Below are 27,436 nucleotides of genomic sequence, written 5' to 3'. Positions count from 1 at the left end.
TCTGAAGCCTGGCAGAAAATGGGATTAATTTGTCATAGGGTTTGCATTGTCTGATAAAATAATCTGATTTCCCCCACTTCTGCCATTCTAGGAAAGAAAACACATTTTTGGTACAAGCACCTTTCAGTGTGTGTCCCCTAAGTTTAAAGATAATAGGATCCAACTCTGAAATGGGACTTCTAGGATCAAGCAAAAGCCCCCCATTATCAATTATAAAATATACCCCCCATTATCAATTATAAAAGTCAATGAGTAGGCTTTGGAAATATTCCTATGGATCATTGTCTTGATGCATCTTCCGTGTCCGCTTCAGATATCTTTGCGTATCTCTGATTCATCTTTATGTTAAACTGGTTTTTTAAAAAAAAATACCCATGAGGAGAGGGGTATTAAGAAATAGACAAATGTTTGGCACAAGGGAAAATACAAGGGCATTATATGGAAAGGAGATGATGGCAAAGGGGGAACAGCTCAACTCCTACTTGTGCTCCATCACATTAAATAGTCGACTTTTGGGATGCAAAAATAAAATAAAATCTGATCAACTTTTAAATATTTTGGAGTAGGTGTGCTAAGCAGTTTTCTAGAACAATGGTAAATAATTGAGAATTCACATCAATAAAAGAGAATGCCCTTTGTGATTCAAGAAGTTCAGTATCAATTTTGGGGTTAGTAATAAAACAAGTTTGGATAATGTGATGGGATGAAGAGCTGCTTGTGCGTAAACTGTAAGTCCCTCAGAGTTTGAACAGGTTCTCAAACCTCTGCCTGTGACGGAGCCCCTCCAGCATGGCTGCGTCAATCGCTAGCAGAATCCGAAAGTGGTTGCTTTCGGAAACGTTTCCAACATAAAAGCTCCTTAACGGAAACACGTCTTCTGGACTCTCTGCGTGACAGTTTCCGGCGAGGAACGGGTGTCCCTATAGGAGGTCCTGAGACCTCCCCACTGTTTTCGCTGGAAGCGTCTCTGAGCCATTCCTCCGACTCTCCTTCCCTTGACGTTCCTATTCGCCCCCTACTGGTTCCCTCTTCAGGTGTAACGTCTCTCTCTTCCTCAGAGAGCCTTTGCACCTCCTGTCCTGCCGATGGCAGTTCCCTGACAGATAATTTCCAAGAGTCAGGAATAAGCCCATCTTGTTGAAAATCCATGTCTAATGTAGTCAAAACTAGTATAAGGAGGGCCTGATTGTAGGCGCTATACCATCTCCTCCCCCGATAAAACCATCCATATTTGGAGTCTTTCTTACCTTTCAGGCTTTATCAACTTGTTTTACTTTTTCAAGGGAATTGGGTCAGCTTTATGTTTGGTAACTATTTTTTTATATTTCCCATTCTCTTATTACATTTTTTTTTTTCAAGTGTAAAGATAATTGTTACTATAAATACAGGCAATCCCCAATTTGCTATTGGGTTGTTTTCCGGGTAACTGAGTGCTGATTCCAGGTCGCTGTGATGCGTTTGTGCCCATGCTTTCAATATGCGTTAATTGTTCATTGCCTGTAATATCTGCTTGCCTAGGGATTAGTGTGGGGGGCTTTTCTGCATGGCATGGTTGCTTGGGGTCTGGGCAGGCTGCCATTTTCAGTGTGGTCTGTAGAAGAGACGGTCAGCTGGATCCACCTACCTCTGCCAAATCAGAGAATGAGGTGCCCACTGGGCAAATCAGGGCCAGGGACCTGAGGGCAGTCTGCCTTCTTGGCTGATATTCATGGGATTTCCCACCCAGTTTGTGAAGGGCCTGCTTAGTGGAGAGCAGTTGCATTGTGTATGGACCTTGCTATGCTTCACTGGGTTGTCGTTGTTGGGGCCAGGGAGCAATTTTCTCCTGCTAGCAAATTGGCTGGCTTGCACGTTTTCACCTACCTCATAGCAACCGTCACAACCTGAAGAGATTTATTTAATATTTTAAAATATATTTTTATTAAAGATTTCCTAGTTTACAGAAATACATGTGTTGTCTCTTTTTCCAAGTTTTGTTTCTACAGATCATTTTCATTTGTTGTGAGACAACATACAGTGTTAGGTTAGGAAGAAAAGAGGGGGAAGGACATGGAGGGGAAAATGGTAAGTGGGGGGTGGGATTGGCTAGTTATGCTTCTCTTCATCTACTTAGTGTATGTATGGGGTTATGTTGATGACCAAAGGGATTAAACTATCATCTGTAGTGTCCTTTCTGAAGTAGGTAGCCTCCTGTAGTTCCCTGACAAATTAAATCCTATAACGTCTTAGTGGCAAACCCACAAACAGCTGCAACATGTAACTGCCAAAGGCCCAACAAACCACACAGCCAAATTAACTGCAAAACTTTTTTATGGTAAATCTGCTTCCTGTTAACGGTGTTTCAGCCTAGCCATGGCCACATCCACAATCTGATGCCTGGTGGGGAGGATGACAGCCTGCCTGGGGATTGGCCAATAGTAGGAAGGCTTAGGTGCAGGAATTTCACAGGGGGTGGGCCCAACCAGACAATAGGCGTCACTTGGGTCTGCGACCAGGGAGTTAAATAGAGGCCTGCACAGGCCTCCATACCACTTTGACATCACACAACTAAGCAGACAAATGGATGGGGAAGTGAACTACTCTCACAACTCCGTTACCAAATGAGAACCCAAAAAGAATCCATGCTGCCATATTACTCTCAAAGAACCATAAGGACGGGATTCAAAAATAAATTAATTCAAAGAGGATATGTGACCACCATTTACCTATGCACTCACATTTACCTGAGAGAGTCACTCAAGGATGCTATCTGTAAGGAATTACAGATTTTTCAAAATTCATGAATGCTTATCCTTCACTTTTTCCCCAAAGCCCTTTGAAGTCAGTATGGCATTGTTATGACAGTATTGTACTCAAATGAAGGAGACCCACCTTAAAATAAAATTAAGCTCATTTGCTATAATTCAACATAACATATCTAACAGTGTTGCTGTGATGGTAGAGAGACAAATCAATGAATTCCTCCATGCTCTGTCTAGATGAATGATATGGATAGAAAGTGAATAACCGGGGGGGCGGGCAGAGAGAACATTCACAATGATGTCCTTTTAAGATGTTCTTTATAAAATAAAATCCACATCCTAATTTATACTTACATCAGAAAAGCTTTGAATGAGCTATACATAACAAGTACAACAACAACAAAAACAACAAAAATAAGCAGAAGCAGCTTTTGAGAATTACAATGTTCTTCAGTGTTTTCCTCTCCTAATTAACTGCTCCCTTTTGTTCAGCTCAGGCCTCAACAAGATAATGTAGCATTTCGGGAAGAAGATGCAAGTCAGCAACCCAGCACTGGAGGCCAAGATGGAGAAGATCTCCACAGCCACCATGTATTTCCCTTTGGTGCTCAAGTAAGTTGGAACAAAGGACAACCAAACACTGCAAAACACCAACATGCTGAAAGTGATGAACTTGGCTTCATTGAAACTGTCAGGCAAGTTCCGGGCAAAGAAAGCTACAATGAAGCTGGCCATGGCTAGCAAGCCCATGTAGCTCAGGACACAGTAAAACATGATTGGGGATGACTCATTACATTGCAGTACAATCTCCTCAGTCATTGACTGGGCGTCAGTATCTGGGAACGGAGGAGAGGTGGAAAGCCACACCAGGCAGATGCTTGCTTGGAGAATGGAGCAAGAAAGGACAATAGAGCTGGCCAGGCTTTTCCCCACCCACTTCTTCATCCTGGATCCAGGCTGTGTGGCCATGAAAACAAGAACCACAGTGATGGTTTTGGCCAGCACAGAAGACACAGCCATTGTGAACACAAGGCCAAAGGCAGTTTGGCGCAGAAAACATGTCACCTTGTCAGGTCTGCCGATAAATAGGAGTGCAGAAAGGAAGCAGAGCAGGAGGGAGATGAGGAGAGTGTAGGTCAGGTCCCTGTTGTTGGCTTTAACTATGGGAGTATCATGGTGCTTCAAAAATATTCTTAGCATCAAAACTGTGATAATGGAAAATGAGACAGCAGAAATGGTTAAACTGATACCCAAAGGTTCTTCATAAGATAAGTAGGTTATAGTCTTGGGAATACATGCATTCTGGCCCTTGTTTGCATATTGATCATCTGGACATTTGGAACACACAGGCATATCTGAAATAGAAAACACAAAAAATACCAGATTAGAATTATTTTTAACCCTTTGCTTCTGACGTGACAGGAATACAGTCATGAATAAGTAACACAAACTAGCTATACTGTTACTATCAGTCAGCCACACTGCCGATGCCACTGTGGTCTAAACCAGCGAGCCACTTGTTCTGCAGTTTTAATCTGCAGAACCGGGTGAGCTCCCATTGCTAACTCCTGCCAACCTAGCAGTTCCAAACCATACCAGCGTGAGTAAAAAATAAAAGATAAAGCACCCACAGATGGTTAAGTCCAGCCAAAGGTGACTATCGGGTTGCAGTGCTCATCTCGCTTTCAGGCCAAGGAGGCAGTGTTTGTCTACAGAGAGCAATGGGAACTCACCCCATCGTGGGCATTTGAACCACCGACCTTCCAGTAGGCAAGCCCAAGAAGCTCAGTGGTTTAAACAACAGCGCTACACACATCCCATCAGATAAATGGGTAACACTGTAGCAGGAAGGTAAATGGTGTTTCTATGCTCTCTGGCCTCCATCACAGTGTCCCATTGCCCCAAAAGCAGTTTAGTCATTCTAGCCACATGATCCAGAAAACTGTCTGTGGACAAACACCAGTTTCCTCGTCCTGTAAGCAGAGATAAGCGCCACACCCTATAGTCGAATTTCAGTGCACTTAACTGTCCTGGAGTCCTACCTTTACCTTTTTAGTACAATATGTAATAACTGAAAAATGAAATATTCTCCTTACTTGTGTATTCACTCATGTATTCCATTCTATTTTAAGTGTGCTATTACATTCAATGGCTAAAATATCAAGGGCTCATTAAAACATAGGAAGAACAATGTGATTTGACTGAACATTAAACGGGATTGTATGTTCATATTTCTCCCCATAATGTATTGTATTATGTAGTTCTTGTATGGACATTAGCACATATTTCCAGGCTATCACATGGTTGCTGCAAATGTTATGGGTGCCTCAACATGGTTGGGTGAAAAATAAATTCAATTTTATTAGTAATACTGCTTTGTGTGAAGCAAAGCTGGATTGTTATTACTATTTTACAAAAACAAGCGAACTCTCATGCTTTTAGGAATCAGTGGGGGAAACAAACCAGGAACTGGAACTGTAGCCACTTAAACTGCAAAAACCTCACTGTAGATGTTAAGCTTGTACACACATTGAACTACGTTGAGGAAAGGAGGGGAAATTAAGGGTGAGACAAGGAACAGTTCAAAATGTGCTAAACACGCTGCAGACTGTCATTCAGTCTGGAAGTTGAAAATGTGGGAAGAAATACCAGTGAGTCTCATCTGGAAACTCTCTCTAACACTGGGGGATCAAGCATTAAGATGTTTAACTCCTAAATGAAGAAATTACATCTTTGCATACTGTCCAGATTTGCTCAATACGGCTTCTCCTCCACAAACAAGAACACAGGAACATAAGAAAAGCCTTTGGGATCAGGCCAGTTGCCCTTCTTGTCCATTGTCTGCTTCTCACAGTGACAAGCCTGATGCCTGTAGGAAACCCATAAGCAGGACCCAAAGAGAAGATTACTCTACCGCCCACTGTGGTTTCCAGCAAATGATATTAGGAAACATGCCTGCTGCTGACCATGGAGGCATATCCATCATGGCTAGTAGCCACTGATGGCCCTCTCCTTTAATTTGTCAAGGCTCTTAAAGCAATCCAAGTTGGAGGAAATGTCTGTCTCCTATGGCAGAAACTTCCATAATTTAGCTACGCACTGTGCACAGAACTGCCTTCTTTTATCTGTCCTGAATTTGCTAATATTCAGCTAATATTCAGCTTCATTGGATGTCCACAGGCTTTAGTTCACAAACTTTTATTGAAAGTTTGGTTTTTCCATAGGTCAGGGAAAGAATAGGTAGAATCGGATGACCTGGCTTCCTTTTTCTCCCGCTGAACTGAGAGGTCTGCTTCACCTTCCTTGACACTTTTTTAGTTGGCGCTGAGACACATCATAAGCCAGGGCTCCCTCTAGCTCAGAGTGGGCTGCTGTGCTAGATGGCTCTAGATGCAAAGGTTCACAGACACACAGATTCATAGACACTACCAAATCTCATTTAAAATATGGAAGACACCTAACATTGCAGAGCTGGACGCATAAACTGCCATTGTCCACATAGTACTCATTAACTGCATTTGCATAATGTGCCCATTATTCTTCCTTGTATTGAGCTGTGAAGTACAGACATTCTTCTGAAGCTGAAACTCTCACCTTCATGATCTGATATCCACCCTTTGGGGCATACAATGCAATCATAGCAGCAGAAGGACTCCCCCTCCTTGCTTTTCTTCCTATAACCGGTTGGGCACTTGGGATTACACAAAGCAACAGGCTGTGTCTATCAAGAAATGAAAGGGGGAGATGTTGATCTTCAGTACAGTCATCTTGGAATCTCATTGTACTTTCCGGCCATTTTCCTCATACACAGTCCTTTCTTTAGTCCTTTAGTCATATGCTCTTTCCTTCCCTTCCCTTCCCCTCACTTTAACTGCTGCTTATTGTCATGCGTCCAAGTTCCTGGCTTGATAACACAGTAAGCATTGTTAATTAAAAAGAAGGATGTATTGCAAAAAACAAACAGATAGCTCCAGACAGCTGTAACATCGCCTCCAGCATCAATAATCAGGATGACCCTTCTGAAGACTGTTTCCGGTTTCTACAGAAGATAAGAATTTATTGAACCTTGCATCTCTTGCTTTATTTCTCGTCTAACAGCCCTCCCCTTAGTCGATTCTTAGAATGGATGGAATCAGCTCCAACCTCCCAGTCTAACATACTACTTCCGTCCCTTTTCTTGCCTGATTGCACTTCCTGAGAGTTTTGGTTGGGTACCAGCCCGCTCTCTGTCATTCCCTTATCAACTGGCATTCCAAGGGAGTTGGCTCTCTCTGCTGCTCACCCTGCATGACGGTTAACCCTCTGTGTTCCTGGCTGCTTTCTTCAGTTCACTGCAAACCTTCACTGGGAGCTGGCTCATTCCTGACACTTATAATGCATAAACATCAATTTTCATAATTTGGTTTTTCCATATCCATACTGCACCTGTAACACCTTCATGTTGAGTGATTCTTTCAATGATTTCTCTCAGGCATGCCATCTATGGGGAGCCGGAGAGGTCAAGGACCCTTAAAAAAAAACAATCATGGCGTGGGCCCCCTCAATTTGCTGGTGCCATCAGGTTCTGCCGCAGCTGCAACAGGCTCTTTGGATCTCTGTTGGGCCCTCCTGTTGCTGCAATAGGCTCTGAATGGCCATTTAGAGGGTGTGACAGGCCGTGTCGGGTGTAACTGCAGCTGTGGCAAACCCATGCTGTGCATGTGATATCACTCTCGCTGACCCCCCTCCCCAATGTTGAGTGAAACCTGGTGTGCCTTATTTCACTCCATTTCTCTTTCTTTTCTGTGTAAAATTTAGTTATCCAGAATTGTATATGCATTTTTTTTTAAAAAAAAATCTCCATGAAAATTCACAAGCCTTCAAGTTTGAATTTCTCCTCATTTAGCGGTGCTTGTATGCAATCAGCAGTCAGGAGTGCTCACTGTCCTAACAAGTACAGATTGCACTTGGCTAAGCTGACACTTACAATGCCCAAATACCCCTTGCTGAGGGGTCAGTTGCAGCAACAGGGGACCTCACCCCATTCACCAGCTTCTGTAACTTTCATTGATGGGCTGCATGCACACAGCTGGAGACAACACTTGCATGGTAACTCTTTATGCTTTTCCTCCTTCAATTCTCTCCTAGTTCTGACAGACAGTGATACAGGGGAGGGGAGGGAAGCACCTGGCTCTTTACTTCTCTGGCCTGATTCTTCCTCCACTTCCTCCAGTCCTTCACCATCCAGCTCTGCAGCATTTATGCCTCTTGCCTCTTGGCTGCCCTTCCTTCCCTATCAGACCCCAGCCCCACTTCCTCCACTGCACATTCATCAGTGTCGTGAAACTCCCTAACACCACCACCAACAACAACATTTATTATTTGTATCCCGCCCATTTGGCTGGCTTCCAACAAAGATTAAAAATACATTAAAATCTCACTCATTAAAAACTTTCCTAAACAGGGCTGCCTTCAGATGTCTTCTAAATGTCAGAGGGTTGGGCTTTGAACAAAAGACTCACCCTCATTGAGAACTGGGACACTTCCCCAAATATCTGTATTGAAGTCCTACCTGATTAAACCAGCTGTGCCACACTATGGCTTCCTCATTGATGCTAATGAGTTCGTCAGGAGGAGCTCGGGGATCCATCCTTCCAACTTTCACTCTCTTGAAAGATTGGTTTGGATATGTGACCAAATTGATAATGTCATACTTTTGAATGAGCTCCCCATTCTGGTCAAAGGAAACCTTCTCCCCAACACTGTTGTTAAATGACACAGCTTTCAAAAAATGGTAGAGCTGGAACAAAAACAGAAAAAGGAGCTATTTAAGAGAATGGTTCAGCCAACCCAAAAGAAACCCCCAAAACCTTTCAATAAAGGCCACTGTGGTGGATAATGCCCTCTTCATGGAGATAATGTTACTAAAGGTAGATTCATGTCAGACTTTTATTATTTATGGTCAAAAGCTTTTGAAAAAATTCAAACAGGCTTAGAAGTATAAACCAATTACAATGACAAAGACAAAGGCTAGAATTATTATTATTATTATTATTATTATTATTATTATTATTATTATTATTATTAATTTATATCCAGCCTTTTCCCATGAGTGGACTCAAGGAAACTATGTAGTAGTAGTAAATTTTATTTATATGCTGCCCTCCCCAGCCAGAACCTGGCTCAAGACGGCTAAAATCAGGATATATGATACATTAAAACAAAAGAACAAACAATCAATTGAAATACAGATTAAAATCAGAATAAAATCAGATGGCAACCCACAAATTATAACTATAGGCGTAGGAAACATTAAGTGCTCACCAGGCCCAGCTATTTGTGTTGGTCTTATATGACCCGGTGAGAAGAGTTAGAGAAGCCACTTTCATAAAGGGTCTTGTAATAAAGAGAATGGGCCTGGTGGAACAGCTCTGTCTTGCAGGCCCTGCGGAAAGATGTCAAGTCCTACAGGGCCATGGTCTCTTGTGACAGAGTATTCCACCAGGCTGGGGCCAGGGCCAAAAAGGTAGAGGCCAGTCTAACCTCCTTGAGACACAGGACCTCCAAGGTGTTATTGTTTTGCAGACTGTAAGGTTCTTTGTGAAGCATATCAGGGGAGGCGGTCCCGTAGGGACGAGGGTCCTAGGCTGTATAGGGACCAGCTGCTTAGCAAGACTGAGGTGGGAAAATGCCGCCTTTGCTGTAGCTGCAAACTGCGCCTCAATAGAGAGGGAGATGTTGAAGGTTACACCCAGACTCTTGACAGAAGGCGTTGGCACTAATTGCGCCTGTGCAAGAGATGGGAGTTGGGCCCCCATCCCCGTGTCATCCTGACCCAGCCAGAGGACCTCTGTCTTCGAAGGATTTAACTTCAACCAGCTCCCACGCAACCATCTAGCCACAGATTCCAAATATCTGGTCAGTGAGTCTGGGGCTGAGTCAGGATGGCCATCCATTAACAGATAAAGTTGGCTGTCATCAGCATATTGCTGACAGCCCAGCCCGAAGCTCTGAACAAGCTGTGCAAGAAAGCGCATGTATACAATAATATGTATACAATACAACACTATGTATACTATGTATACAAATAAGACCTAAGGAGAAGAATATGAAGCAATGGGTAAAAAAGGAATAAAGTAAATAATCAAATCAGGACATCATAGCAGTGTACAGCTAGATTTGAAACAGTGGTAGAGCAGGGAGAGGAATATATATATTTTTTAAAATAACAACAGAAAATTAATAAAAACTGAAGGAAGGAACAGAAATAAAAATAAAAATAAACCGCCGTTAATACTCTCATAGATAGGTCGCACCCTATATATATATCACATACACCCTTTTATTTCTTCCATCTCTCCATTTCTTTTTCACACAGCCCACATACAGACATTTCTCTCTCCCTCTCTGGCCAAATATATGTTGTTCGCAAAGACAACACTTGAGCTCACACAAAAATATTAAGAAAAATTGCCCAGCCTTGTACTTCTTAACTATAGGGAATGAAGGCAACGCAGAAGTGGACAATTGTACAGGATCAATCTAAAAAGTGTCTCCAGCAGATATATCATTCTTCCTGCTAACTTGACCTGGAGATGTAATATTGCTGTTCTTGGACTTGGAGAACTACAGTGCCAAAGTTTTGGTCAGACCAGGGCTCCCCCTCTCCATCATAGTACAAAGCTAAGAGACACAGCTGCGCCTCCTTAATTAAAGCAGCACCTCAAAATGTGGGTGAGACCAACAATTCAGATGAAGCTGTTGCTACTATAAAAGACGTATTCTCCTTATATTTCTTGCTAATGCAATATTAGAGCTCTGTTTGAGTCTGAAAACACACACCATGTACATCCCTCAAATATCCCACTCTTTCTCATGCGCCCTTTCACATTCCCCTCTCTTCATTTCTCTTTCACAAACCAATATGCCTTCACATATACAGTTAAATGTCAATGGAATTAATAATAAAACCAGAACAACCAGTCCCTGATTCATGTTTGGATTCTGTTACCTGCCACGGCTGATGATTATGAAGCTTCCTTCTTTCTTTCTTCATCCCTGCTTTGCTTCCGAATCTGGATGAAATCATGGCATGTAAGGCATGAGCCACAATATAGACACTATTGTAAAAGCTGTAGCTGTGGCCTGTTACACTCCTTGGGAAGACATGCTCAGGAAGGTTCTCTAGTTTCTCCTCTCCAGTGCAGGGAGAAGAATAAGCTCTCCCAGTGTAATTACCCAATACAAAACGGTCCAGAACAATATCCTGAGATATACAGCGAAATTGATCTGTCCAGAAATCTTTAATAAAACTATCTTCCAAAGCATTAGAAGGGTTTCTGTTCTGAATAAAGTGTTGGAATCCTTGTAGCTCATTAGACTGAAGTGCAAATGATAAAGCACCAGAGACATCTTCTATATCAAAGATACGTTTGAAGAGGTAGGTTTTTAACTCCATCCCGATAGTCAGAATGAGGACTTTTCCTTTTGGATTTTGCATTTGGGGCTTGATTCTTTTTCGTAGAAAATATCTCAAACAGATCATATTTGTAACCTCTCCATGGAAGACCAGGACATTGGCTTTGCTGTTCATGATCTTTTCAGACAAATACATCGCACTTCTGTAAAAATTTCCTTTCTCAACATCATATTCCAAACTGGTGAATGAATCAAGGAATGCAAAACAAATGCTATGACTGGAGAATTCTGGAACCATCTTCTGTATGAACCATTGTAAAGTCATTCCATCTGCAACAAACAATCCAATCCATCTCCAATGGAAATAGTCAAGTAATTTGAGAATCCCCCTGAACTGATCAAGTCTCTTTGGAAACATTTTGTAGAAGGAAGGGACTTCAGGGTTCTCCAGTATGATTGAAGCAGAATCATATATGAGCTAAACATTTATTGCAGTTGTGGAAACATTTTTTATTTAGTTTACATTGGTGGTGCTTCAGCACTGTATACCAGAAGGAGCATCTCCACCCCCATTGTCCGGATACTGTGATCCAGCTCCAAGGGCCTTCTAGTGGCTCCCTCATTGTGAACCAGGGAGGGCCTTCTTGGTAGTGGCTCCGCCCTGTGTAACACTCTTCTGTCAATTATCTGACTTTTAGAATACATCTGAAGGTAGCCAACTATAAGGAATGCTTCTATGTCTGGCATTTTACTGTGGTTTTATAATTTGCTGGAAGCTGCACAGAGTAGCTGGGCCAAACCAGTCAGATGGCCAGCATAAAAATTATTATAATTATTATTATTCATGCGGTGGGGCAGAATACATGAAGAAAAACAGGCACTGGGAAGGAAAGTCTTGTGAAAACTCTAAGACCTATCCTGATTGCTGGGTGTGTCTTTCAGGAGAAGGTAGGAGCACACTGTGCCCACTCTTCTTCCTTCCTGCACGAGGAAGGATTTGCCTCTCTGTGTAGCAGTGCTTCTGTGCTTGCACCAATCCCGTTTTCTGCTTGGGATACTGGCAAAGGACACCCCATAGAAGTAGCCCTCCTTTTGATCAACAGGGGGAGGAATGAGAAAGTCACCTTCCTCTTCCCCCCTCCTAGCGGTATGATTAATAAGGGTTGAAAAAACACCCTGATAAAACATCGGTCATATTATTTTGAATGAATGTGGTTGATAAATTGAGTCAGGGCATTTGAATACTTTAATCAGCTTCCCCTTGCATAATAGAGTCTATCTTTTTGTAATTCTGTGTTTTTTAGCCATTATGCCTATTCTATTAAAAGCTCTAGCTGCTCCCTTCCATGGGTTCAAATTCCTGATTTGGTTTATTTTATTTCTGCTTTGTTGATCAGTCATCTATAATTGTATATGGATTACTCATCATGTCATCACACCTTGTTTGATAACTCTGTATTCTATACATTTTTGCATAATGTCCCTTTTTTCAATTGAAATTTAATAAAAATATATTTTCAAAAAACTAATTTGGGATGGATCCAAAACCACTTCTGAAGTGGAAGGCAGTATTTAAATTGTATATATATTTCTTCTGTTTCCTTGCACACATGCACTCTTACCTGAGGAATTTTGTAGATACCAAATACTTGTGGTATGGGAAAGTAGAAATTAGTAACATCCGCAGTGATTGTTAATAAATCTTCATGGATACCACACATAAAGTTGGGGAGGAGTCTGTCCTTTGGTGAAATAAATTGCATTGCAGCAGGAGTGGTCCACCTAGCTTCCAAAGAGTTATCATAAATGTTGAATCCCAGTGAAATATTGGATAAAATCTGGGGATTTTCATTAACCTCCTTTACAGCAAAAGCCAAAGCCAGAAGATGCTGATAGTTCTCCGTCACTCCACTAAAAAGATAGTTGCATATTATACTAGAAGAAAATAACAAGTGCAGACAACTGCTGGAAATGTGTGAGTTAAAATGCGAACTTAGTACATATGTTGATTAACTGCAAGATAATAAGCTCATTTTGTTGCAAGATAAGGATATATATAGCAAGAGTAATAATTTATTTTAGGGGAACTTAATTTAATTCTAAGTTATATTCCAGAAATGTGGGCGATTTCAAGGGGTCAAAAATAATGGATGTACCATGCTATATTAGAAGCAAAAAAACTTGTTTTGATGAATTGGAAGAGCTGCAAAAAGATTCAGTTGAGCACATGGATTGATAATATGGACAGATTTGCTACATATGAATGAATTTCATGTCGATGCAATATAAGAATGGATAAATATGAAGAAATCTGGAATGAATATTTAAGTGGATAGTGGTGAGAAGTAGGGGGAGGAGAGAGAGGTAGGAAAATATTGTTAAAAAGGTGTAGTCATAAGTATATCAGTGTATTCAAATCTGAATTGTCAAAAGGTGTTATTATTGTTATTATTATTATAGGCACGAGACATGACAATATTTATATACATGAGAAATCACAAACATGAGAGAAGTCATAATGAACAAATAAAACACATCAAAAATAAAACGGTGAAACTGAAATAATTTCCACAAAAATCAGAATAAGATCTGATTCATAATCAGTTCTAAAAATGAAAATAAAAAAGAATAAATAACAACAATGAAACACCCCAACAAAAGATGTGAAACAAGACCCCAGCCCAAGCGTCTGTTCAGCAGCTTTTGTAGCTGAGGTCAGTCTGTCACTCAGTCAGGGCACTGCCCTCCCAGGCCTGGTGGATAAAAGGCCTCCATGGAAGCGAGCAGATCATCCAGGACTCACAACCAAGATGGTCTCCTGGCAATGACAAATTTAATTCTTATATTAAATAACGACAAACAAACCCAATGAGATGTATTAATGTTTTGGGAGCAGAGAAGAGGGATGCTTCTCGCTGTATAAATGGTGCTGAGGCTGAGCTGTTTAGATTATTTATTTGGTGGGGGTAGCAGCTTGGTTTATGAAGCAGAATTCAATACCATAACTTAACTAGGTACTCCTCTCCATCACTCTTCAACAGCATAAGAGTCCAGCTTTGGAAGACAACATGGTGATGGAGAGAGATACTAATGGAAAGAGGATGGAAATGCACATGTCAAGAAAACAATGCTATAAAAGTCAGTTGACATTCTAAAGCCCCAGTACATATTCAGTGGCTATCTGTATATGGGGAGGTGGGATACAGAATTCCTATAATTGATTAACTGATTTTCCTTTTGCAAAAAAAATAAAATAAAAAATGTCATTGTCTGGAGGCTGAAAACTTAAGTTTCCTGCGGACCTTCCACCAGCTCTCCCTAGTCTAGGGTGTTTTTTGTTTCAGTTTTAGAATCAGGGTTGCAAAGAACCAAAGTTCAATCTGTTTATTTTCTGCTGTGGAAAGTAATATAGACAGAGACAAAGTATGAAGGAGAAATGATTCCTTATACAAACATTTTAGGTACTTGTTCCCAATCAGGATGTCTGTTCAAGGTAATTGGAGACAGAGAAATGGAACTCTGATAAACAATGGCTCCATAGGTGAAATCGCCACGTTGATAAAACCTGGGATGAATCGGTCTGGAATGCCACTTTCTACACTGAACATCTAGAGTTTTGCATGTTATGTGAGGCAGCAGCAGCAACAACAAAATTACCAATATCACCATTTTCAATGCAAATCTAACTTCAGTTGATCTAATTATATGGTCAAAATTAATAATGTCATCATTCTGTGTACAAATTTAACTTCAGCACACAGATCCCTCTATTTGTATCTACCGCTGTATGTTTAGAATCTCCATGATAGCAGCAGCCTGACTTTAATGAATAATTTGCAAATCTACCCAAGCCCAACAACCAAAAAACATGAATTGATAGAAACCAGTCTAACATAGGTTTGTTCTCTATTCCCTAGTCCTTGGTAATTGCAGGTACTCTATTTTGTATCCTCTGAGCATTTCTTGAAAATTATGTACCTAATTGTTATATCTTAAGAGAAATAATACCTGCATGTGATTTGGATAATAAGGGCCAAAAGCAATAATTAAAGAGGCTTGTCTGGAGCCTGGCAGAAAATGGGTTTCATTCATCACAGGAATTCTCATGTGTGATAATATAATGCAATTTCTCCATTTCTGCCATTCTAGGAAAGTAAACATATTTTTAGCCCAAGCACCTTTTAGTGTGTGTCCCCTAAGTTTAAAATTAATAGGATCCAAATGTAAAATGGACTGCTATGATCAAGCAACAACTCCCAAATATGCACCCCATTATCAAATATGAAAGTCAATGAGCAGGCATTGGAAATATTCCTATAGACCATTGACTTGATTCATCTGCTGTGTCCTCTTCAGATATATTTGCAGATCTCGAATTGACCTTTACTCTAAACAATTTTTTTAAAATCTCCTTTAAGAGAGGGATGATAAGAAATTGACAAACGTTTGGCAAAAGGGGAAATACAAGGAGATTATGGCAAAGGGGAACAGCTCAACTCCTATGTACTCTCCATCTTTTCTGACTAACGTTTCAAAGCAAAAACGGTTGAAATGATGAAAGGAAAAGTTTTCGGTCCAATCTATGTTAAGAAGTGATATGGAAGCACACAGTCACTTAATGAAAGGCTAATTTTGAATAGATAAGTCCATTCCAATTTGCCAAATGCCTTTGTGGCATCAAGTGACACCAGTGCCAATTAAATACCCTTTGGTTTAGTGTGGTAAATCACATTAAATAGTCGACGTTTGGGATGCAAAAAATAAAAATAATAAAAATCTGATCAACTTTTAAATATTTTGGAGTCGGTGTGCTAAGCAGTTTTCTAGAGCAATGGTAAATAATTGAGGATTCACAACAATAAAAGAGAATGCCCTTTATGATTCAAGGAGTTCAGTATCAATTTTGGGTTTAGGTAATAAAACAAGTTTGGATAATTTCCAAGAGTCAGGAATAAGCCCATCTTGTTGAAAATCCATATCTAATGTACTCAAAACTAGTATAAGAAGGCCCTCATTGTATGTGCTATACCATCTCCACCCCCTGATAAAACCATCCATATTTGGAGTCTTTCTTACCTTTCAGGCTTTATGAACTTGTTTTACTTTGTCAAGGGAATTGGGTAGTTGCAAATATTCAATATGATTTTCTACTAGGTTTTTTCTAAACTTCTGCTTTTATCAAAAAATTAAAAGATTTTAAAAAATAATTATTTCATTTGCTTCTTAAATTTTCACACTTGCTGAGCTTATTGAAAATACTTTTTTCTCAATTTTCTTTCATGTAAATTATTTACTAACAATTAGAATGTTTCCAAATTCATAATATGCTCCATTGAAGTATTGTAATGCTCCACAATTTTTGGTTATTTTGGAGGTATTCAGGTCAGCTTTATGTTTGGTAACTATTTTTTATATCTCCCATTCTCTTGCATTTTTTTATTCCAGTTTAAAGATAATTGTTACTATAGATACAGGCAATCCCCAATTTGCTATTGGGTTGTTTTCCGGGTCATTGGGTGCTGATTCCAGGTCGCTGAGATGCGTTTGTGCCCATGCTTTGAATATGAGTAAATTGTTCATTGCCTGTAATATCTGCTTGCCTAGGGATTAGTGTGGGGGGCTTTTCTACATGGCATGGTTGCTTTGGGTCTGGCCAGGCTGCCATCCTCAATGTGGTTTGGAAGAGGACGGTCACCTGGACCCACCTACCTCTGCCAAATCAGAGAATGAGGTGCCCACTGAGCAAATCAGGGCCAGGGATCTGAGGGCAGTCTGCCTTCTTGGCTGACATTCATGGGATTTCCCACCCAGTTTGTGAAGGGCCTGCTTAGTGGAGAGCAGTTGCATTGTGTATGGACCTTGCTATGCTTGTCGTTTTGGGGCCAGGGAGCAATTTTCTCCTGCTAGCAAATTGGCTGGCTTGCACGTTTTCACCTACCTCATAGCAACCGTCACAACCTGAAGAGATTTATTTAATATTTTAAAATATATTTTTATTAAAGATTTCCTAGTTTACAGAAATACATGTGTTGTCTCTTTTTCCAAGTTTTGTTTCTACAGATCATTTTCATTTGTTGTGAGACAACATACAGTGTTAGGTTAGGAAGAAAAGAGGGGGAAGGACATGGAGGTGAAAATGGTAAGTGGGGGGTGGGATTGGCTAGTTATGCTTCTCTTCATCTACTTAGTGTATGTATGGGGTTATGTTGATGACCAAAGGGATTACACTATCATCTGTAGTGTCCTTTCTGAAGTAGGTAGCCTCCTGTAGTTCCCTGACAAATTAAATCCTATAACGTTATAGTGGCCAACCCACAAGCACCTGCAACATGTAACTGCCAAAGGCCCAACAAACTACACAGCCATATTAACTGCAAAACTTGGCCAATAGTAGGAAGGCTTAGGTGCAGGAATTTCACAGGGGATGGGCCCAACCAGACAATAGGCGTCACTTGGGTCTGCTACCAGGGAGTTAAATAGAGGCCTGCACAGGCCTCCATACCAGTTTGTCATCACACAACTAAGGGAACAGACAAATGGATGGGAAATTGACCTACTCTCGCGACTCCGTTACCAAATGAGAACCCAAAAAGAACCCAAGCTGCCATATTACTCTCAAAGAACCATAAGGACTGGATTCAAAAATAAATTAATTCAAAGAGGATATGTGACCACCGTTTACCTATGCACTCATATTTACCTGAGAGAGTCACTCAAGGATGCTGTACGTAAGGAATTACAGATTTTTCAAAATTCATGCATGCTTATCCTTCACTTTTTCCTCAAAGCCCTTTGAAGTCAGTATGACATTGTTATGACAGCATTGTACTCAAATGAAGGAGACCCACCTTAAAATAAAATTAAGCTCATTTGCTATAATTCAGCATAACATATCTAACAGTGTTGCTGAGATGGTAGAGAGACAAATCAAGGAATTCCTCCATGCTCTGTCTAGATGAATGATATGGATAGAAAGTGAATAATGGGGGGGGGGGGCGGAGAGAACATTCACAATGATGTCCTTTTAAGATGTTCTTTGTAAAATGAAATCCACATCCTAATCTATACTTACATCAGAAAAGCTTTGAATGAGCTATACATAACAAGTACAATAACAAAAAACAACAAAAATAAGCAGAAGCAGCTTTTGAGAATTACAATGTTCTTTAGTGTTTTCCTCCCCTAATTAACTGCTCCCTTTTATTCAGCTCAGGCCTCAACAAGATAATATAGCATTTCGGGAAGAAGATGCAAGTCAGCAACCCAGCACTGGAGGCCAAAATGGAGAAGATCTCCACAGCCACCATGTATTTCCCTTTGGTGCTCAAGTAAGTTGGAACAAAGGACAACCAAACACTGCAAAACACCAACATGCTGAAAGTGATGAACTTGGCTTCATTGAAACTGTCAGGCAAGTTCCGGGCAAAGAAAGCTACAATGAAGCTGGCCATGGCTAGCAAGCCCATGTAGCTCAGGACACAGTAAAACATGATTGGGGATGACTCATTACATTGCAGTACAATCTCCTCAGTCATTGACTGGGCGTCAGTATCTGGGAACGGAGGAGAGGTGGAAAGCCACACCAGGCAGATGCTTGCTTGGAGAATGGAGCAAGAAAGGACAATAGAGCTGGCCAGGCTTTTCCCCACCCACTTCTTCATCCTGGATCCAGGCTGTGTGGCCATGAAAACAAGAACCACAGTGATGGTTTTGGCCAGCACAGAAGACACAGCCATTGTGAACACAAGGCCAAAGGCAGTTTGGCGCAGAAAACATGTCACCTTGTCAGGTCTGCCGATAAATAGGAGTGCAGAAAGGAAGCAGAGCAGGAGGGAGATGAGGAGAGTGTAGGTCAGGTCCCTGTTGTTGGCTTTAACTATGGGAGTATCATGGTGCTTCAGAAATATTCTTAGCATCAAAACTGTGATAATGGAAAATGAGACAGCAGAAATGGTTAAACTGATACCCAAAGGTTCTTCATAAGATAAGAAGGTTATAGTCTTGGGAATACATGCATTCTGGCCCTTGTTTGCATATTGATCATCTGGACATTTGGAACACACAGGCATATCTGAAATAGAAAACACAAAAAATACCAGGTTGGATTTATTTTTAACCCTTTGCTTCTGATGTGACAGGAATACAGTCATGAATAAGTAACACAAACTTGCTATACTGTTACTCTCAGTCAGCTACAATGCCGGTGCCACTGTGGTCTAAACCAGTGAGCCACTTGTTCTGCAGTTTTAATCTGCAGAACCGGGTGAGCTCCCATTGCTAACTCCTGCCAACCTAGCAGTTCCAAACCATACCAGCGTGAGTATAAAATAAAAGATAAAGCACCCACAGATGGTTAAGTCCAGCCAAAGGTGACTATCGGGTTGCGGTGCTCATCTCGCTTTCAGGCCAAGGAGGCAGTGTTTGTCTACAGACAGCTTTCCAGGTCATGTGGCCAGCATCACTAAACCACTTCTGGTGCAATGGAACACCCTGACAGAAGCAACAGCGCACAGAAACACATTTTACCTTCCAACTGCAGCAGTACCTATTTTTCTATTTGTACTGCCGTGCTTTTGACCTGCTAGGTTGGCAGGAGCTGGGAGAGAGCAATGGGAACTCACCCCATCGTGGGCATTTGAACCACCGACCTTCCAGTAGGCAAGCCCAAGAGGCTCACTGGTTTAGACAACAGAGCTACGCACGTCCCATCAGATAAATGGGTAACACTGTAGCAGGAAGGTAAATGGTGTTTCTATGCTCTCTGGCCTCCATCACAGTGTCCCGTTGCACCAAAAGCAGTTTAGTCATTCTAGCCACATGACCCAGAAAACTGTCTGTGGACAAACACCAGTTTCCTCGTCCTGTAAGCAGAGATGAGCACTGCACCCTGTAGTCGAATTTGAGTGGACTTAAGTGTCCCTGAGTCCTTTACATTTACTTTTTTAGTACAATATGTAATAACTGAAAAATGAAATATTCTCCTTGCTTGTATATTCACTCATGTATTTCATTCTATTTTTATGGTGGGAAATGTGGTGTTACATTCAATGGCTAAAAAGGGGCTCATTAAAACATAGGAAGAACAATGTGATTTGACAGAACATTAAACTGGATTATATGTTCATATTTCTCCCCATAATGTATTGTATTATGTAGTTCTTGTATGGACATTAGCACATATTTCCAGGCTATCACATGGTTGCTGCAAATGTTATGGGTGCCTCAACGTGGTTGGGTGAAAAATAAATTCAATTTTATTAGTAATACTGCTTTGTGTGAAGCAAAGCTGGGTTGTTATTACTATTTTACAAAAACAAGCGAACTCTCATGCTTTTAGGAATCAGTGGGGGAAATAAACCAGGAACTGGAACTGTAGCCACTTAAACTGCAAAAACCTCACTGTAGATGTTAAGCTTGTACACACATGGAACTACGTTGAGGAAAGGAGGGGAAATTAAGGGTGAGACAAGGAACAGTTCAAAATGTGCTAAACACGCTGCAGACTGTCATTCAGTCTGGAAGTTGAAAATGTGGGAAGAAATACCAGTGAGTCTCATCTGGAAACTCTCTCTAACACTGGGGGATCAAGCATTAAGATATTTAACTCCTAAATGAAGAAATTACATCTTTGCATACTGTCCAGATTTGCTCAATACGGCTTCTCCTCCACAAACAAGAACACAGGAACATAAGAAAAGCCTTTGGGATCAGGCCAGTTGCCCTTCTTGTCCATTGTCTGCTTCTCACAGTGACAAGCCTGATGCCTGTAGGAAACCCATAAGCAGGACCCAAAGAGAAGACTACTCTACCGCCCACTGTGGTTTCCAGCAAATGATATTAGGAAACATTCCTGCTGCTGACCATGGAGGCATATCCATCATGGCTAGTAGCCACTGATGGCCCTCTCCTTTAATTTGTCAAGGCTCTTAAAGCAATCCAAGTTGGAGGAAATCTCTGTCTCCTATGGCACTATAGCTATGCACTGTGCACAGAACTGCCTTCTTTTATCTGTCCTGAATTTGCTAATATTCAGCTTCATTGGATGTCCACAGGCTTTAGTTCACAAACTTTTATTGAAAGTTTGTTTTTTCCACAGGTCAGGGAAAGAATAGGCAGAATCGGATGACCTGGCTTCCTCATTCTCCCGCTGAACTGAGAGGTCTGCTTCACCTTCCTTGACACTTTTTTAGTTGGCGCTGAGACACATCATAAGCCAGGGCTCCTTCTAGCTCAGAGTGGGCTGCTGTGCTAGATGGCTCTAGATGCAAAGGTTCACACAGATTCATAAACACTACCAAATCTCATTTGAAATATGGAAGGCACCTAATATTGCAGAGCTGGACGCATAAAATGGTATTGCCCACATAGTACTCATTAATTATATTCACATAATGTGGCCATGATTCTTCCTTGTATTTGGCTGTGAAGTATAAATATTTTTTCTTGCATCTGTATGCAGAAACTCTCACCTTCATGATCTGATATCCACCCTTTGGGGCATACAATGCAATCATAGCAGCAGAAGGACTCCCCCTCCTTGCTTTTCTTCCTATAACCGGTTGGGCACTTGGGATTACACAAAGCAACAGGCTGTGTCTATCAAGAAATGAAAGGGGGAGATGTTGATCTTCAGTACAGTCATCTTGGAATCTCATTGTACTTTCTGGCCATTTTCCTCATACACAGTCCTTTCTTTAGTCCTTTAGTCATATGCTCTTTCCTTTCCTTCCCTTCCCTTCCCTTTAACTGCTGCTTATTGTCATGCGTCCAAGTTCCTGGCTTAATAACACAGTAAGCATTGTTAATTAAAAAGGAACATTTATTGCAAAAAACAAACAGATAGCTCCAGACAGCTGTAAAATCGCCTCCAGCATCAATAATCAGGATGACCCTTCTGAAGACTGTTTCCGGTTTCTACAGAAGATAAGAATTTATTGAACCTTGCATCTCTTGCTTTATTTCTCGTCTAACAGCCCTCCCCTTAGTCGATTCTTAGAATGGATGGAATCAGCTCCAACCTCCCAGTCTAACATACTACTTCCGTCCCTTTTCTTGCCTGATTGCACTTCCTGAGAGTTTTGGTTGGGTACCAGCCCGCTCTCAGTCATTCCCTTATCAACTGGCATTCCAAGGGAGTTAGCTCTCTCTGCTGCTCACCCTGCATGAAAGTTAACCCTCTGTGTTCCTGGCTGCTTTCTTCAGTTCACTGCAAACCTTCACTGGGAGCTGGCTCATTCCTGACACTTATAATGCATAAACATCAATTTTCATAATTTGGTTTTTCCATATCCATACTGCATCTGTAACACCTTCATGTTGAGTGATTATCTCAATGTCAGTTTCTCTCAGGCATGCCATCTATGGGGGGCCGGAGAGGTCATGGACCCTTAAAAAAAAACCAATCATTGGATGGGCCCCCTCAATAGGTAGGTGCCATCAGGCTCTGCCGCAGCTGTAACGGGCACCTTTGGATCTCTGTTGGGCCCTCCTCTTGCTGCAATAGGCTCTGAATGGCCATTTAGAGGGTGTGACAGGCCGTGTCGGATGTAAATGCAGCTGTGGCAACCCCATGCTGTGCATGTGCTATCACACTCACTGACCCCACCCCCAATGTTGAGTGAAACCTGGTGTGCCTGATTTCACTCCATTTCTCTTTCTTTTCTGTGTAAAATTTAGTTATCCAGAATTGTATATGCATTTTTAAAAAAAATCTCCATGAAAATTCACGAGCCTTTTAGTTTGAATTTCTCCTCATTTTGCGATGCTTGTATGCAATCAGCTGTCAGGAGTGCTCACTGTCCTAACAAGTACAGATTGCACTTGGCTAAGCTGACACTTACAATGCCCAAATACCCCTTGCTGAGGGGTCAGTTGCAGCAATGGGGGGCCTCACCCCATTCACCAGCTTCTGTAACTTTCATTTATGGGCTGCATGCGCACAGCTGGAGACGACTCTAGCATGGTAGATATTTCTGCTCTTCCAGCTTCAATTCTCTCCTAGTTCTGACAAACAGTGATACAGGAGAGGGTAGGGAAGCACCTGGCTCTTTACTTCCCTGACCTGCTTCTTCCTCCACTTCCTCCAGTCCTTCATCATCCAGTTCTGCAGCTTCTTCTGCCTCTTGCCTCTTGGCTGCCCTTCCCTATAGCTTTGCTTCTCGCAATGAGGGAACTGCCAGAAGGCCCTTGGAGCTGGACCTCAGTGTCTGGGCAGAATGATGGGGGTGGAGACGCTCCTTCGGGTATACTAGGCTTAGGCATAATATAGACATTTTTGCAAAGTAATTTCTGTCAAAAATTACAAAGCCCTATACAGCCTGTATAGTTCTGTTACAAATATAAACAATCCAAAGCACACACTATGTCCTCTGACTCACTGGAATAAGTCTGCATAGGGCTGCTTTTTTTTTTTAATTGAATAAGAGTAAAATTTTCATGCAGAGGGTTGGAATGGTTGGAGAATGAGCATAGGCAAGAACAAAATTGTGCAGAGGGTTGGGCTTTGAACAAAAGACTCACCCTCATTGAGAACTGGGACACTTCCCCAAATATCTGTATTGAAGTCCTACCTGATTAAACCAGCTGTGCCACACGATGGCATCCTCATTGATGCTCAAGAGTTCGTCAGGAGGAGCTCGAGGATCCATCCTTCCAACTTTCACTCTCTTGAAAGATTGGTTTGGATATGTGACCAAATTGATAATGTCATACTTTTGAATGAGCTCCCCATTCTGGTCAAAGGAAACCTTCTCCCCAACACTGTTGTTAAATGACACAGCTTTCAAAAAATGGTAGAGCTGGAACAAAAACAGAAAAAGGAGCTATTTAAGAGAATGGTTCAGCCAACCCAAAAGAAACCCCCAAAACTTTTCAATAAAGGCCACTGTGGTGGATAATGCCCTCTTCATGGAGATAATGTTACTAAAGGTAGATTCATGTCAGACTTTTATTATTTATGGTCAAAAGCTTTTGAAAAAATTCAAACAGGCTTAGAAGTATAAACCAATTACAATGACAAAAACAAAGGCTAGAATTATTATTATTATTATTATTATTATTATTATTATTATTATTATTATTAATTTATATCCAGCCTTTTCCCATGAGGGGACTCAAGGAAGCTATGTAGTAGTAGTAAATTTTATTTATATGCTGCCCTCCCCAGCCAGAACCTGGCTCAAGACGGCTAAAATCAGGATATATGATACATTAAAACAAAAGAACAAACAATCAATTGAAATACAGATTAAAATCAGAATCAAATCAGATGGCAACCCACAAATTATAACTATAGGCGTTGGAAACATTAAGTGCTCACCAGGCCCAACTATTTGTGTTGGTCTTATATGACCCGGTGAGAAGAGTTAGAGAAGCCACTTTCATACAGTTGCTTGTAATAAAGAGAATGGGCCCCGACCAAAGGCCTGGTGGAACAGCTCTGTCTTGCAGGCCCTGCGGAAAGATGTCCTACAGGGCCATGATCTCTTGTGACAGAGCATTCCACCAGGCTGGGGCCAGGGCCAAAAAGGTAGAGGCCAGTCTAACCTCCTTGAGACACAGGACCTCCAAGGTGTTATTGTTTTGCAGACCGTAAGGTTCTCCGTGAAGCATATCAGGGGAGGCGGTCCTTTAGGTATGAGGGTCCTAGGCTGTATAGGGACCAGCTGCTTAGCAAGACTGAGGTGGGAAAATGCCGCCTTTGCTGTAGCTGCAAACTGCGCCTCAATAGAGAGGGAGATGTTGAAGGTTACACCCAGACTCTTGACAGAAGGCGTTGGCACTAATTGCGCCTGTGCAAGAGATGGGAGTTGGGCCCCCATCCCCGTGTCATCCTGACTCAGCCAAAGGACCTCTGTCTTCGAAGGATTTAACTTCAACCAGCTCCCACGCAACCATCTAGCCACAGATTCCAAATATCTGGTCAGTGTGTCTGGGGCTGAGTCAGGTTGGCCGTCCATCAACAGATAAAGTTGGCTGTCATCAGCGTATTGATGACAGCCCAGCCCGAAGCTCCGAACAAGCTGAGCAAGAAAGCGCATGTATACAATAATATGTATACAATACAACACTATGTATACTATGTATACAAATAAGACCTAAGGATAAGAATATGAAGCAATGGGTAAAAAAGGAATAAAGAAAATAATCAAATCAGGACATCATATCAGTGTACAGCTAGATTTGAAACAGTGGTAGAGCCAGGAGAGGACTATATATATTTTTAAAAACAATAACAGAAAATTAATAAAAACTGAAGGAAGGAACTGAAATAAAAAAAATAATAAAGTGCCGTTAATACTCTCGTAGATAGGTAGCACCCTGTATATATATCACATACAGCCTGTTATTTCTTCCATCTCTCCATTTCTTTTTCACACAACCCACATACAGACATTTCTCTCTCTCTCTCCCTCTCTGGCCAAATATATGTTGCTCGCAAAGACAACACTTGAGCTCACAAAATAATATTAAGAAAAAATGCCCAGCCTTGTACCTCTTAACTATAGCGAATGAAGGCAACGCAGAAGTGGACAATTGCACAGGATCAATCTAAAAAGTGTCTCCAGCAGATGAATCATTCTTCCTGCTAACTTGACCTGGAGATGTAATATTGCTGTTCTTGGACTTGGAGAACTACAGTGCCAAAGTTTTAGTCAGACCAGGGCTCCCCCTCTCCATTATAGTACGAAGCTGAGGAACACAGCTGGGCCTCCTTAATTAAAGCAGCACCTCAAAATGTGGGTGAGACCAACAATTCAGATGAAGCTGTTGCTACTATAAAAGACGTATTCTCCTTATATTTCTTGCTAATGCAATATTAGAGCTCTGTTTGAGTCTGAAAACACACACCATGTACATCCCTCAAATATCCCGATCTTTTTCATGTCCCCTTTCACATTCCCCTCTCTTCATTTCTCTTTCACAAACCAATATGCCTTCACATATACAGTTAAATGCCAATGGAATTAATAATAAAAACAGAACAACCAGTCCCTGTTTCATGTTTGGATTCTGTTACCTGCCACGGCTGATGATTATGAAGCTTCCTTCTTTCTTTCTTCATCCCTGCTTTGCTTCCGAATCTGGATGAAATCATGGCATGTAAGGCATGAGCCACAATATAGACACTATTGTAAAAGCTGTAGCTGTGGCCTGTTACACTCTTTGGGAAGACATGCTCAGGAAGGCTCTCTAGTTTCTCCTCTCCAGTGCAGGGAGATGAATAAGCTCTCCCAGAGTAATTACCCTGTACAAAACGGTCCAGAACAATATCCTGAGATATACAGTGAAATTGATCTGTCCAGAAATCTTTAATAAAACTATCTCCCTCAGCATTAGAAGGGTTTCTGTTCTGAATAAAGTGTTGGAATCCTTGTAGCTCATTAGACTGAAGTGCAAATGATAAAGCACCAGAGAAATCTTCTGTATCCAAGATATGTCTGAAGAGGTAGGTTTTTAACTCCATCCCGATAGTCAGAATGAGGACTTTTCCTTTTGGATTTTGCATTTGGGGCTTGATTCTTTTTCGTAGAAAATATCTCAAACAGATCATATTTCTAACCTCTCCATGGAAGACCAGGACATTGGATTTGCTGTTCATGATCTTATCAGACAAATACATTACACTTCTGTAAAAATTTCCTATCTCAACATCATATTCCAAACTGGTGAATGAGTCAAGGAATGCAAAACAAATCCTATGATTGGAAAATTCTGGAACCATCTTCTGTATGAACCATTGTAAAGTCATTCCATCTGCAGCAAACAATCCAATCCATCTCCAATGGAAATGGTCAAGTAATTTGAGAATCCCCCTGAACTGATCAAGTCTCTTTGGAAACATTTTGTAGAAGGAAGGGACTTCAGGGTTCTCCAGTATGATTGAAGTAGAATCATATATGAGCTAAACATATATTGCAGATGTGGAAAGATTTTTTTATTTAGTTTACATTGGTGGTGCTTTGGCGCTGTATACCAGAAGGAGCATCTCCACCCCCATTGTCCAGCTACTGAGATCCAGCTCCAAGGGCCTTCTAGTGGCTCCCTCATTGTGAACCAGGGAGGGCCTTCTTGGTAGTGGCTCTGCCCTGTGTAACACTCTCCTTTCAAATATCTGACTATTAGAATACATCTGAAGGTAGCCCTCTATAAGGAATGCTTCTATGTCTGGCATTTTACTGTGGTTTTATAATTTGCTGGAAGCTGCACAGAGTAGCTGGGCCAAACCAGTCAGATGGCCAGCATAAAAATTATTATAATTATTATTATTCATTAGGTGGGGCAAAATACATGAAGAA

General features: G+C 41.3%; 2 protein-coding genes across 2 annotated transcripts; both read right to left on the bottom strand.

Annotated features, from left to right (window-relative positions):
• Positions 1-3,208: 3,208 nt before the first annotated feature.
• On the bottom strand, positions 3,209-10,794 carry LOC310663446 (vomeronasal type-2 receptor 116-like). Its single transcript, XM_083411285.1, has 3 exons — positions 10,732-10,794; positions 8,293-8,520; positions 3,209-4,096 (listed from the first exon to the last, which is right to left on the bottom strand). Exons 1-3 carry the CDS (start codon positions 10,774-10,776, stop codon positions 4,019-4,021), a joined length of 351 nt encoding a protein of 116 aa, XP_083267411.1. The 5' UTR covers positions 10,777-10,794; the 3' UTR covers positions 3,209-4,018.
• Positions 10,795-18,466: 7,672 nt separating this feature from the next.
• On the bottom strand, positions 18,467-26,604 carry LOC310662679 (extracellular calcium-sensing receptor-like; the record flags this gene model as incomplete). Its single annotated transcript, XM_083409624.1, has 3 exons — positions 18,467-19,209; positions 23,708-23,935; positions 26,158-26,604. 3 exons carry the CDS (start codon positions 26,602-26,604, stop codon positions 19,132-19,134), a joined length of 753 nt encoding a protein of 250 aa, XP_083265750.1. The 3' UTR covers positions 18,467-19,131.
• Positions 26,605-27,436: the final 832 nt, after the last annotated feature.

The sequence above is a fragment of the Podarcis tiliguerta genome, assembly GCF_965153285.1.
Source record: "Podarcis tiliguerta genome assembly, chromosome: 13".
Lineage (NCBI taxonomy): Eukaryota > Metazoa > Chordata > Lepidosauria > Squamata > Lacertidae > Podarcis > Podarcis tiliguerta.
Note: the sequence above shows the minus strand (reverse complement) of the source record. Positions and strands in the feature narration are given on the sequence as shown.